The 14,684-nt window shown below is 47.9% G+C and overlaps 1 protein-coding gene across 1 annotated transcript in view; it reads left to right on the forward strand.

Annotated features, from left to right (window-relative positions):
- The first annotated feature begins 403 nt into the window (after positions 1–403).
- LOC125943777 (kinesin-like protein KIFC2) overlaps positions 404–14,684 on the forward strand; it is a 42,215-nt gene continuing 27,934 nt past the window's right edge. Inside the window, exon 1 of the mRNA XM_049663300.1 lies at positions 404–521. Within this exon, the coding sequence (XP_049519257.1) occupies positions 404–521 (118 nt within the window). The remainder of the gene's footprint in view (positions 522–14,684) is intronic.

Consider the following 14,684-nt stretch of genomic DNA (forward strand, 5'->3'; position numbering starts at 1 on the left):
TTCGGTGGGGGCGAAATGCACGACACCCCTGTACTTAAATTTAGGGCTCGTTAAAGAACCTCAGGTGGTCCAAATTATTCCCCAGTCCCCCATTACGGCGTGCCTCATAATCAGATCGTGGTTTTGGCACGTAAAACCTCATAATTAAACTTTTTAAACCGTAACCGATCGCGCACACAACACTCCGAACCAAACCAACACCTCTTGGAGGTGGTGACCGCATTGTCAAGAGGTGTAAAGGCAAAAAAAAAAAAAGTTTCCTTTAAATAAGGTTCTGGTTCCTATTGCTTGCACAGCATTACCTCGAAAATTATGCTTATCCCGTCCCGTGCGCATTGACTACGAAATTCGCAAGCAAGCTGACTCTTGATATGCTATTCTGCAACTTGGGCCTCAAACAGACATGGAACGACCAGCAGAGACGTGCAGCTTTTCGGGGAAGGCGGAGCTGTCGGCAAGCGCGGAGGCTCTGCCACCACTCGAGGCCAGACGTCGACAACTGGAGGATAACGTTTCCGGAGGTGAGTTTTCTTTTCTTAGTAATTCTTCACTTTTATTCGCGGTGCTCAAATTGCAAGAACTTTGAATGCGAATATCCCCGAGAAACGATTCGAATGTAAAATATTTTCAAATTTCAAACAAAATTGGGTAAAATGATTTCGTGAAGTTGGTTTCGCGAAAGAAATATTTGCATTTGGTGCACTTAGTGCACTTTAAGAACAGACATCCGGTCAACCGAGTAGCTTGTACACGAAAAACAGGGGCGTGATCGCATCTGGTGCACCATGGCGATTCGTAATATTCACCCGCCTCCACTTTTGCGCCAAAACTTTTAGTCGGCTGTTTAACGTAGCACTTTATTAAGCTTCACAGGTGTGCATAATGCATTGGCACCTTTCACGCAGGATGACGATATGTGTAAGTAGTAACTTGGACGAAAATATTTAAAAATGTTTTTGTAGTAGTATCGTGCGAAAGGTGAATCATCAATAGCGATAGCGAATTATTAGGAAATTACACGAAGGCCGTATAAAAAATTACACGTCATAAGGCCGTATAAATTGCACAAGAGCATAGCTTCACACCTTGGCACGCATATTAGAAATTTTGCCATTACACTGCACATTATAAAACATACATTAATAAATTTACAATGTAAACATTAGGCACAACTGAGCAGTTATACAGTTTAGAGACGCAGCCATGTTGGATAATTAATACCAGTGTCTACCTTCGCGACCAAATCGGCAATGTGTGCCGTCTGCAGGAATACAGCGGAAAAACAAGCAGTTTTCCTCATTCGCATGATCGTGACAGAAGGTGCCACTATTGTATGAAGTATGTTGCAATGAAACCTATTCATACTTGATCCGTTGATGACACAGGTGCTGCATCTATAAAATGTACCAAACAATACCCAGTGCCGAATTCTGTGTGCCATTTTATTGCGAGTGATGGTGTTTAGCCGGAAAAGACTGGATGTTTGAGCGACGCAGCGTGCTCTATAGATGTCCTTGCACTGACGTCATCGTAGCCGCCATGCTGGTGCACCGGCACGGTGATAAGCTGGGTCTGTGACGTCACGTGACGTCACCTACTGAACAAATAGCGCAGATAACAGCACTACGAGAAGAAAACACGGGCGCTGTATGAACTGGTGGTTTCATTCAAACAGCGACAGTATTTAAAAGAAAAAAGTTGGAATCAAGGAAGATAGCGAACGTCAAAAAAGAGCACAGCCAAAGCAGCTAGTTATCAGGCGCAGAATGCGGCAAGAGCTACTGCCGGCCGGCAGTAAAACCCCTATATATAAAAAGTAGCGCCATTCTTAGATCTTGCCGCCACCGCGCTCACCCCGGCGTTTCCTCCTTGCCGCCTCCTGTCACCCCAGCCTCCTCCGCTCCCCCATTCGCCAATCCGTGTCACGTGGAAGCACGCGTTGCGCTTTTGTATATTTTTTTTCCTTCCAGCGCGCTCCGACTGCCATTCTCGGGCCTGTGCGACGAAAGTGCTGTAAGCACAAACGGATCAAACGTGTCAGGGACAAGAACTTCGTTGTGATGGCATGCTGCTGCACCTTTAGTTGCCGCAACCGGCAAGGCGAGGGCAAAAGGTTTTTTTTTTTTTTTTGGGGGGGGGGGGGGTTTTCATCCGGCGTGCGCAAACGCTTGCTGCACACTATGATATTTGCGCCGTCTCGCGTCGTCGCGTTGCTACTTCCAAAACGGCATTATTAAGACCAGTTACTGACTGACGAAGCAAAATCGCGCCCCAAAAACTTCTCCGCAGGGCGCGATCGAAGTTTTCCTCGGATTTCCTCTGGTAGCGCGTTAGCTGTCGTCTGCCACGGCAGGCCCGACACAAGCGGCGCCACTGTCGATATCGCGCCTCGATCGCACTGGTCGCACCGGGCGCATAGTGGAACTGAGGAGGAGGGAAGTGGATGGCGCTACTTTTTATATATAGGGGCTTTAGCCGGCAGCTGTCACTAACGCCATCCATCACGCACGCAAACTGAAGGCACTTCTAAACAAGAAAAAGGAAGCAAGCAAAATAAGAGGTAGGAATAACAAAAAGCACACGCGAAGAACTAATAACCCAAAAGACAACAAAAGCAAAAGTAAAAGTGACAATGGGGATCAGGGCCAGTATTTTATCAGTGGTCAGAGCGACGTGACGTGACGTGGCTGCGACGCCACGTCACGAGCTGGGCCTCGAAGGAGCACAGCGGATGAAAGGGGACGCAGGCTGCAATGCTAGCGCGCCAGGTGTTGCGTGAGGGGTGAGGGCTAAAGTCCCTATATAAGAAAAGTACCGCCATCTACTCTTTCCTCCGCCGCCTCCTCTCCTAACGCGCTTGCTTTTTTTTCACATTTTGCTTGCGAAAGCCAAGTCGACGGTGGCGCACCTAGAAAGTCTACGTTGAAGCTTTCAGGCCGGGCGCACGCCGCCACCGCCGCCGGCGACTGCGGCTAGCGCAGAGGACTTTCAACATGGCTCTGAGGCGGAAAAAATATATATATATAAAGAAGTGAAAAGCGCGCGCTATCATCGTCCAATCGGAGATACAGGAGAGAGAGAAGCGGCGTTGATCAAAGGATGGCGGTACTTTTCTAATATAGGGACTTTAGTGAGGGCATCGCCGCGACGCCACCTCGCTCTCGCTTTCGGAACGAGCGCTTGTCGACGGAGCGCAGCGATAAGAGGCCTGTGCACTCTGCTTTATCGCGTCATGCTACTTGGACCGAAATTTCCACTGTCCAGCCCAGCCTGACGAAAGCAGTGACGTCAACATCACCGCGGCTTACTCGGGAGCTTCCCCAATTAGATTATATCGCAGTCGGGCAAGGGAGCATGACGTCATGGATAGCAGTGCACATGCCTTTTGCTATTGAGGAGGCATTGGCAAGCGGGCGAAATGGTACACCTACTTCTTTTCTAGAGTTTTACGTGCCAAAACCAGTTCTGATTATGAGACACGCCGTAGTGGAGGGCTCCGGATTAATTTTGACCACCTGGGGTTCTTTAACGTGCACTACAACGCAAGCACACGGGCGTTTTTGCATTTCGCCTCCATCAAAATGCGGCCGCCGGGGCCGGGATTCGATCCCGCGACCTCGTGCTCAGCAGCGCAACGCCTTAGCTGACTGAGCCACCCCGGCGGGTAATGGTACACCTAAAGTCCCTATATAAGAAAAGTACCGCCATCCTTGGATCAACGCCGCTTATCTCTCTCCTGTATCTCCGATTGGACCATGATAACGCGTGCTTTCGCTTCTTTATATATATATATATATATATATATATATATTTTTTTTTCCCGCCTCAGCGCCATGTCGAATGTACCTCTGCGCAGCCGCCGTTGCCGGCGGCGGGGGCGGCGCGCGCCCGGCATGAAAGCGTTAACGTAGACTTTCTAGGGGCGCCACCGTCGCCTTGCTTTCGCAAGCAAAAAAAAAAAAAAAAAAAAAAAAAAAAAAAACCCGAGCGCTTTAGGAGAGGAGACGGCGGAGGAAAAAGTAGATGGCGGAAGGGCCTTTAGGTAAACCTCCTGCTGCGCCGATAGCCAGCCATGTTTTGCGTGAAGGGAGAGGGCATGGCAGGGACGCGTAGCTCGATGGGCAGCGACGCGTCGGTGGCATGCAGTGTTGGCCCCGAAGGCTGCTGCTTGCGCAAAACTCGAAGGACCGCTCGGCGCAGTCCAATTGGTCATTCATGCTTTTACATTCACAGCTCATAACAAGTGCTTAGATGCCCTCGGATATTTTTGCTTCGATTTCGTGTTGTATCATGAACAATGAACAAAGACAAGTATTCCAAAAATATTCGAATTTTCGACTAGTGACTTTCGATTCAAGGACCAAATCGAATAGGACAGTATTCGATGCGTTATTCAAAAGTTCTGTATATTGGTACCCCTAATTAATAACGTGAACATCGTAGGCGCGCGGGAGGAGAGTGCGCATCAAGCCACTAGCCATTCTGGCTATCCTTTAGCCGTGGATCCCGCCACAGATAGGCGCGCTTTCCACCTTCTCTTTCACTAGCTTGCGCTCGATCACGGGACAGCCGACGTTGGGCGCGCGGGTAGACAGCGCTCATCAAGCCATCCTTCTCGGGTGACCCTCACACACTGGCCCTCGCCGAGGGCGAGAGGGCCAGTGTGTGAGGGTCACCAGGGTCACACTAGAAATACATAAATGAAGACGTTAGTCGATTCTAGCCAGAGCAGGCATCACCTCTCCCCTGACTAAGGAGAGAGCAGTTCCACTGCCCGACACCGTAAGGTCGACGATCACGGTTTTTCCACTTCCACGAAACATGAATCCGGTACATAATCAGGGTAGAAGGAGAGCGCGGGCTAAAGCCTACCTCTCTCTGCTGTTAGACGTTTATAAACTGCGCGAAAAAAAAAAAAAAAAAAACGAGGACACTGGAAAGAAAACACACGACACCACGAGCGCAGTTGCGCACATAAAATAGAGCCCAGAGGAGAAGAAATGTACTTTAGTAGGAATCAAAAGCTATGAACCAACTAGCCCACCAGAACGTCGTACTAAAGTACATCTCTCTGCTAAACAGCAGAAGAGAAAACGCGGTTTTCGTAGACGCATCTCGTTCGGGACCAAATAGCTTCTGGGCCGCCGTGGTAAACATGAGCGGCCGCACTGTTAGTGCCGCCTCTGTAAGGACCAAGTTCGTCGGGGTAGCCGAACAAGTCGCCATCTCTCTGGCGTTAACGGCTAGAGATCCATTCCTCATCTTTTCTGATTCCATGACGGCCGTCAGGTCGTTCGACGCCAGTCGTTCGACGCCAACAATGTGTTCGAATTTTTCTTGATGTGGAACCATGCGTGAGTATTACAGGGTTCGCCTCATTTGAAAGACGTCTTTCTTAGCAAGTTATTCCCACTTTTCCGTATGGTGCATCTAGATTTCTACACGCTTTCGTGGATTTATTCTTAAGATAGTGCACTGTCAAAATGTCGGCTGAGATGTGGTATTGAAAATGTGCCCTGAAGCCACAGTGATGTTCCGATATGTATGTATGTAACGTATGTATGTATGTATGTATGTATGTATGTATGTATGTATGTATGTATGTATGTATGTATGTATGTATGTATGTATGTATGTATGTATGTATGTATGTATGTATGTATGTATGTATGTATGTATGTATGTATGTATGTATGTATGTATGTATGTATGTATGTATGTATGTATGTATGTATGTATGTATGTATGTATGTATGTATGTATGTATGTATGTATGTATGTATGTATGTATGTATGTATGTATGTATGTATGTATGTATGTATGTATGTATGTATGTATGTATGTATGTATGTATGTATGTATGTATGTATGTATGTATGTATGTATGTATGTATGTATGTATGTATGTATGTATGTATGTATGTATGTATGTATGCATGGATGCATGCATGCATGCGTGTATGTATGTATGTATGTATGTATGTATGTATGTATGTATGTATGTATGTATGTATGTATGTATGTATGTTAAATTGCACGTCTACCGGATTCCAACCAAGGTCCTTTAGCACAGAAGGCCGATATTTTAACCAGTATGCCATAAATGTGTTTTCCCCACTACGGTGTGCCTCATGATCACATCGTAGTTTTAGCATATAAAGCTCCAGAAATTATCTTATGTTCATTAACACGTAATCATGCGGTCAAAATTTTGGCCGATTTCGAATATAGTGCCGTAAAAACATTGCAGCAGTCTTACGCTCCTCAATCTCCCCGCGATAGAGTGCCGTGCGCAGGGACTTCTCCCCATCCTCGCCCCCAACTCGCTCAGGAAGACGTCGTTTGTGATCTACTTCAACTGGATGTTGAATCGCCTTCCAACTTTTCACTTTGCCGGACTACCGCGGAAAACTAAGTGGTGTCCACATGCTGTGGCAACCGGTTGAAGCGAAAGTTTCTTTTGAGGCACACTTTTCTTGCTCAGTGACCGTTTCCAGGCATTTGTGCACGCGATGAATCCCCCCCCCCCCCCCCCCACCTTCCGGGATACTCCTGAGCCCAACGTACACTTGTGGCGTTACAACGTCGCAAACACATCCAGCGGAAACCGTCGTCACCCGCCGTCGTTGCTTAGTGGCTATGGTGATGGGCTACTAAGCAAGAGGTCGCGGGAACAAATGCCGGCCACGGCGCCCGCATTTCGGTGGGGGCGAAATGTAAGACACCCGTGTACTTAAATTTAGGGCTCGTTAAAGAACCTCAGGTGGTCCAAATTATTCCCCAGTCCCCCATTACGGCGTGCCTCATAATCAGATCGTGGTTTTGGCACGTAAAACCTCATAATTAAACTTTTTAAACCGTAACCGATCGCGCACACAACACTCCGAACCAAACCAACACCTCTTGGAGGTGGTGACCGCGTTGTCAAGAGGTGTAAAGGCAAAAAAAAAAAAGTTTCCTTTAAATAAGGTTCTGGTTCATCTTGCTTGCACACCATTACCTCGACAAAGTATGCTTATCCCGTCCCGTGCGCATTGACTACGAAATTCGCAAGCAAGCTGACTCTTGATATGCTATTCTGCAACTTGGGCCTCAAACAGGCATGCAACGACAAGCAGGGACGTATAGCCTTTCGGGGAAGGCGGAGCTGTCGGCAAGCGCGGAGGCTCTGCCACCACTGGAGGCCAGACGTCGACAACTGGAGGATAACGTTTATGGAGGTGAGTTTTCTTTTCTTAGTAATTCTTCACTTTTATTCGCGGTGCTCAAATTGCGAGAACTTTGAATGCGAATATCCGCGAGAAACGATTCGAATGTAAAATATTTTCAAATTTCGAACAAAATTGGGTAAAATGATTTCGTGAAGTTGGTTTCGCAAAAGAAATATTTACATTTGGTGCACTTATTGCACTTTAAGAACAGACATCCGGTCAACCGAGTAGCTTGTACACGAAAAACAGGGACATGATCGCATCTGGTGCACCATGGCGATTCGGAATATTCACCCGCCTCCACTTTTGCGCCAAAACTTTTAGTCGGCTGTTTAACGTAGCACTTTATAAGCTTCACAGGTGTGCATAATGCATTGGCACCTTTCACGCAGGATGACGATATGTGTAAGTAGTAACTTGGACGAAAATATTTAAAAATGTTTTTGTAGTAGTATCGTGCGAAAGGTGAATCATCAATAGCGATAGCGAATTATTAGGAAATTACACGAAGTAAGGTTCGGCCGTATAAATTGCACAAGAGCATAGCTTCACACCTTGGCACGCATATTAGAAATTTTGCCATTACACTGCACATTATAAAACATACATTAATAAATTTACAATGTAAACATTAGGCACAACTGAGCAGTTATACAGTTTAGAGACGCAGCCATGTTGGCTAATTAATATCAGTGTCTACCTTCGCGACCAAATCGGCAATGTGTGCCGTCTGCAGGAATAGAGCGGAAAAACAAGCAGTTTTCCTCATTCGCATGATCGTGACAGAAGGTGCCACTATTGTATGAACTATGTTGCAATGAAACCTATTCATACTTGATCCGTTGATGACACAGGTGCTGCATCTATAAAATCTACCAAACAATACCCACTGCCGAATTCTGTGTGCCATTTTATTGCGAGTGATGGTGTTTAGCCGGAAAAGACTGGATGTTTGAGCGACGCAGCGTGCTCTATACATGCCTTGCACTGACGTCATCATAGCCGCCATGCTGGTGCACCGGCACGGTGATAAGCTGGGTCTGTGACGTCACGTGACGTCACCTACTGAACAAATAGCGCAGATAACAGCACTACGAGAAGAAAACACGGGTGCTGTGTCAACTGGTGGTTTCTTTCGAACAGCGACAGTATTTAAAAGAAAAAAGTTGGAATCAAGGGAGATAGCGAACGTCAAAAAAGAGCACAGCCAAGGCAGCTAGTTATCAGGCGCCGAATGCGGCAAGAGCTACTGCCGGCCGGCAGTAAAAAACCTATATATAAAAAGTAGCGCCATTCATAGATCTTGCCGCCACCGCGCTCACCCCGGCGTTTCCTCCTTGCCGCCTCCTGTCGCCCCAGCCTCCTCCGCTCCCCTATTGGCCAATTCGTGTCACGTGGTAGCAGGCGTTGCGCTTTTGTATATTTTTTTCTTTCCAGCGAGCTCCGTCCGCCATTCTCGGGCCCGTGCGACGAAAGTGCTGTACGCACAAACGGATCAAACGTGTTAGGGACAAGAACTTCAATGTGATGGCATGCTGCTGCGCCTTAAGTTGCCGCAACCGAAAAGGCGAGGGCAAAATGCTTTTTTTGTTTACCATCCGGCGAGCGCAAACGCTTGCTGTACACTTAGCATTTGCGCCGTCTCGCATCATCGCATTGCTACTTCCAAAACGGCAATATTAAGACCAGTTACTGACTGACGAAGCAAAATCGCGCCCCAAAAACTTCTCCGCAGGGCGCGATCGAAGTTTTCCTCGGATTTCCTCTGGTAGCGCGTTAGCTGTCGTCTGCCACGGCAGGCCCGACACAAGCGGCGCCACTGTCGATATCGCGCCTCGATCGCACTGGTCGCGCCGAGCGCGATAGTGGAGCGGAGGAGGAGGGAAGTGGATGGCGCTACTTTTTATATATAGGGCCTTTAGCCGGCAGCTGTCACTAACGCCATCTATCACGCACGCAAACTGAAGGCACTTCTAAACAAGAAAAAGGAAGCATGCAAAATAAGAGGTAGGAATAACAAAAAGCACATGCGAAGAACTAATAACCCAAAAGACAACAAAAACAAAAGTAAAAGTGACAATGGTGATCAGGGCCAGTATTTTGTAGCGATGCCTTTCCAGTAATAATGCCTTTTCGCGCTTATCGCGCTTTGTCAGTGGTCAGACTGACGTGACGTGACGTGGCTGCGACGCCACGTCACGAGCTGCGCCTCGAAGGAGCAGAGCGGATGAAAGGGGACGCAGGCTGCAATGCTAGCGCGCGAGGTGTTGCGTGAGGGGTGAGGGCTAAAGTCCCTATATAAGAAAAGTACCGCCATCTACTCTTTCCTCCGCCGCCTCCTCTCCTAAAGCGCTTGATTTTTTTTTTTCTCACTTTTTGCTTGCGAAAGCCAAGTCGACGGTGGCGCACCTAGAAAGTCTACGTTGAAACTTTCAGGCCGGTCGCACGCCGCCGCCGCCGGCGACTGCGGCTGCGCAGAGGACTTTCAACATGGCTCGCAAGCAAAAAGTAAAGAAAAAAGCAAGCGCTTTGGAGAGGAGGCGGCAGAGGAAAGAGTAGATGGCGGTACTTTTCTTATATAGCGACTTTAGTGAGGGCAACGCCGCGACGCCACCTCGCTCTCGATTTCGGAACGAGCGCTTGTCGACGGAGCGCAGCGATAAGAGGCCTGCGCACTCTGCTTTATCGCGTCATGCTACTTGGACCTAAATTTCCACAGTCCAGCCCAGCCTGACAAAAGTGGTGACGTCAACATCACCGCGGCTTACTCGGGAGCTTCCCCATTAGATATATTGCAGTCGGGCAAGGGAGCATGACGTCATGGATAGCAGTGCACAGGTCTTTTGCTATTGAGGAGGCGTTGGCAAGCGGGCGAATTAACGCCTTTTGCTATTGAGGAGGCATTGGCAAACGGGCAATGGTACACCTACTTCGTGCCAAAACCAGTTCTGATTATGAGGCACGCCGTAGTGGAGGGCTCCGGATTAATTTTGACCACCTGGGGTTCTTTAACGTGCACTGCAACGCAAGCACACGGGCGTTTTTGCATTTCGCCTCCATCGAAATGCGGCCGCCGGGACCGAGATTCGATCCCGCCACCTCGTGCTCAGCAGCGCAACGGCTTAGCTGCCTGAGCCACCTCGGCGGGGAACGGTACACCTAAAGTCCCTATATAAGAAAAGTACCGCCATCCTTGGATCAACGCCGCTTCTCTCTCTCCTGTATCTCCGATTGGACCATGATATCGCGCGCTTTCACTTCTTTAAATATATATATATATATATATATATATATATATATATATATATATATATTTTTTTTCCGCCTCAGCGCCATGTCGAATGTGCCTCTGCGCAGCCGCCGTTGCCGGCGGCAGGGGCGGCGCGCGCCCGGCCTGCACGCTTTAACGTAGACTTTCCAGGGGCGCCACCGTCGACTTGCTTTCGCAAGAAAAAAAAAAAAAAAAATACCGAGCGCTTCAGGAGAGGACACGGCGAAGGAAAAAGTAGATGGTGGAAAATCCCTATGTATGAAAGGTACCGCCATCTACTATTTCCTCCGCCGCCTCTTCTCCTAAAGCGCTTGCTTTTTTTTTTACTTTTTGCTTGCGAAAGCCAAGTCGACGGTGGCGCACCTAGAAAGTCCACGTTGAAGCTTTCAGGCCGGGCCACGGCCGGGCTCGACTGGCGCGCGCGCTCGCTTCTTACGGCCTTCGCATCGGGGCTAGTTCATGCCTATGGCCGCTGCTTGGAGGGGGGCGCTGCGACCCCACCCTGCTCAGCTGCTCCCAGCCGATCTGTGCAGCGCGCGCAACGCTGGAAGATTGGGTCGGGCGCGCTTCTTACCTCACCGTGCATTCAAGAACAAGTCGCCTAATTGTAGAGGACGCGTAAATTGTTCATCTAGGCTTCTTATAAATGGATGCAGTGTAACTGAATTAATACATCAAGCTTCTTTAAATTCACTGGAGATGTATGCGCCGGGAGAACAGCTCTCCGCCATCAAATGCATTTTGAGGAATTTAAATAAATATTTATTGCTCGTACGCACTTACAATGGTTGCCATACTTTCAGGCGAAAACTTTTGCGGACACACCAGCTCACAAATGTGTCTTATTCACAATTACAATCTAAAGTGTTTCCTTGGCGGCTTGTGTACATAGGCCGACTTGTCGTTTTCGTCACTCAGTTGGTTTGACTGATTTACAAGGACTATTCTCAGAAACTTCTCGGCAATTAGATTTGCGGATCGTATCGCATGGCTGTCGTCAACACCTTCAGGGCAGCTCAAGATGGGAGCGCGTTGTAATTATCTTTCGATTACTTCTAGTACATTCCTGCGTGGCAGGTGTTCGGAGGCTTTATCGAAAAAAAAAACGCTATTATTTATTTATTTTAATTTTATAAATACTGCAATCACCATGCGGTGATTTTAGCAGGGTGGTACAAGCATAACGAATACATTGGTATGTACAGAAAATGCACAGGTTAATAAAGAAAACTGTTATTTGAATAAATACAAAGCGTACAGGTTGGGCACACGCAACGTTACACTAAAGAAGTAAAACACTGTCACTGCAAACATGGCACAAACAAAATAATGTCACTGTAAACATGATAAAAAAGAAGTGAATGTTGGCGCAGAGACGACGTCATTTTTGCTGGTTCCAGTCCACTATTGTGCGCGGAAAAAAAGAATACTTAAAAGAGTCGTTGCGTGAGGAAAAAGGAGTTATAGTGAAATTATGTATTTGCCGAGTAGCGTATCCGGAGGAGAAGGCTACGATCTTTTTATGTCCATCTTATAATTCCCCTTTATTAGTTGATGCTATCTTGTCCAAAAGCGCTAGAAACTCGGGTTATATCCTCATTGCTTGGGAACTGGTGAAAAGAAACACCGGGTGTTTTCTCGAAACGGGACTTGCAATACGGAAGACAGCCATACACCATCACACAGCAGTTATATACCGATGTGCAGTGAACGGCGCCAACACTTGGCTGTGGCAGCGCGTACTAAAGGCTGTACGACCGTCTTCAGGAGACTGCATACTGAACAACACTGACAGAGCACCGCATAAAATGCGCGGGAAAACGATCGTGCGAGCGCGAAGGCAAGCGCATGTACGCGGAGCAGGGGAGGAAGGGTCAGGGTCGCAGCGCCCCTACCGCCGACGGGTGGCGAAACGTACTGAGAAACTCTCCCATTGTTTCCCCGACGGGTGAGAAGGCCGTAAGAAACGAGCGCGCGCGCCAGTCGAGCCCGGCCGTGGCCGGGCGCGCGCCGCCGCCGCCGCCGGCGACTGCGGCTGCGCAGAAGACTTTCAACATGGCTCTGAGGCGGAAAAAAAGAAAATATAAAGAAGTGAAAAGCGCGCGCTATCATCGTCCAATCGGAGATACGGGAGAGAGAGAAGCGGCGTTTATTAAAGGATGGCGGTACTTTTCTTATATAGGGACTTTAACTTTAGGTACACCTGCTGCGCCGATAGCCCGCCATGTTTTGCGTGAGGGGAGAGGGCATGGCAGGGACGCGTCGCTCGATGGGCAGCGATGCGTCGGTTGCGTCTAACGTTGGCCCCGAAGGCTGCTGCTGCTTGCTGACTCGGTCAGCACGTATCGCAGCGCAAAACTCGAAGGACCGCTCAGCGCAGTCCAATTGGTCATTCATGCTTTTACATTCACAGCTCATAACAAGTGCTTAGATGTCCTCGGATATTTTTGCTTCGATTTCGTGTTGTATCATGAACAATGAACAACGACAAGTATTCGAAAAATATTCGAATTTTGGACTAGTGGCTTTCGATTCAAGGACCAAATCGAATAGGACAGTATTCGATGCGTTATTCAAAAGTTCTGTATATTGGTACCCCTACTTAATAACGTGAACATCGTAGGCGCGCGGGAGGAGAGTGCGCATCAAGCCACTAGCCATTCTGGCTATCCTTTAGCCGTGGATCCCGCCACAGATAGGCGCGCTTTCCACCTTCTCTTTCACTAGCTTGCGCTCGATCACGTGAAAGCCGACGTTGGGCGCGCGGGTAGACAGCGCTCATCAAGCCATCCTTCTCGGGTGACCCTCACACACTGGCCCTCGCCGAGGGCCAGTGTGTGAGGGTCACCAGGGTCGTCACCAGGGTCATCAGCGGCTCGCCGAAAAGCGCCGAGCGGCTTTTCTGATCGCACTTCGACTTTGTAGGAACATCACGGCGACAGCGAAAATCGTCTAGAGTGTCCATCAAATTGATATCGCAATAAAGAGTTTAAATACATTACTTGTCTATAAAAAATACCTGGTAGAGGGCCCGCCTGCGCACTGCGCCAGCGTCGCCTAGCGGTTATCGACCGATGGCTTCGAGACCTCTTGGCTACGAGCGCCGGGAGCGCCACTAGCGGATATATATTGCGGTGTTAGCCTGTAAATTTTCTCTCAAACAACCAGATCCACCAAATTGTAAGAGCGCGTGCCATGCGTTTACCGGAAGCTGTGGGCTATGACTATAGCGCGTTTACTTGTTTATAATTTTTGTGTTTAGTTTGTCCTACATAAACGAATAAGGAAATGAATGAATGAATAAATAATTTGTGAGTCAGCTTCAAAGATTTCATTTGACCGTGTTCCAATTATTGTATGCCATTTCAAACTTCGAGGCACACGCACTTGTCTAGCGGATGTTCGCTGCACGCAGTCATACTTGCTTGTCGCCAACGGCTGCCGGCGTAACCATGACACTCGCCGCACGCAACGCGAAAGCACAGCTCGAACGCGTAGATCTGTACTTTGGGATGTTTAATTATAGTAAGACGATTACACATTCAATGTTGAACATTAACTAGTGAGAATCAGCACTTATGAGCTTTCAACAAGGTAGGGCCAGCATGCCAGTATGACATTGCAGCACCGTGACCTTTTGTTTGAAGGTAGGAGCGAGCAAGATTCAGTGTGCACGCTAATTGCACAACTTGCAGCAGACGGGTCATGGGCAATGTACCCTGACAATCATGCAGGATGTATTATTTCTGCAGATGGAGCTGAAGGTCTGTATTTAGATGAGAAATTGAAATGGAGACCAGCAGACGGTTCAGACGGTTACCTAAGAAAGATGGGAGCATCGTTTTTGTTAAAATTTTCTGTCACTTCCATTAGCGTTTTGTATAAGGAGCGGGGTCGAAGTTCCATGAATGAATCGATATATATATATATATATATATATATATATATATATATATATATATATATATCCTGTTTATCAAAGTGTTTTTCCGAGCATGAAAGAAGCCCGCGAATACACGCAAAGTGCCTCGAGCGGCCAGTCGTGCGGCAATTCTGCGTGTATTCGCGGGCTTCTTTCACACTCGCAAAAACACATTTATGTATTACGTATTGAGCAACAGAAAGCTGTATCGGGAGTTTTTCATGTTGCTCTACAACTTTCTCATTGACACTTTGATAATTAGGACAGTACTTCTCGAGT

This window comes from Dermacentor silvarum, chromosome 1, assembly GCF_013339745.2.
Source record: "Dermacentor silvarum isolate Dsil-2018 chromosome 1, BIME_Dsil_1.4, whole genome shotgun sequence".
Lineage (NCBI taxonomy): Eukaryota > Metazoa > Arthropoda > Arachnida > Ixodida > Ixodidae > Dermacentor > Dermacentor silvarum.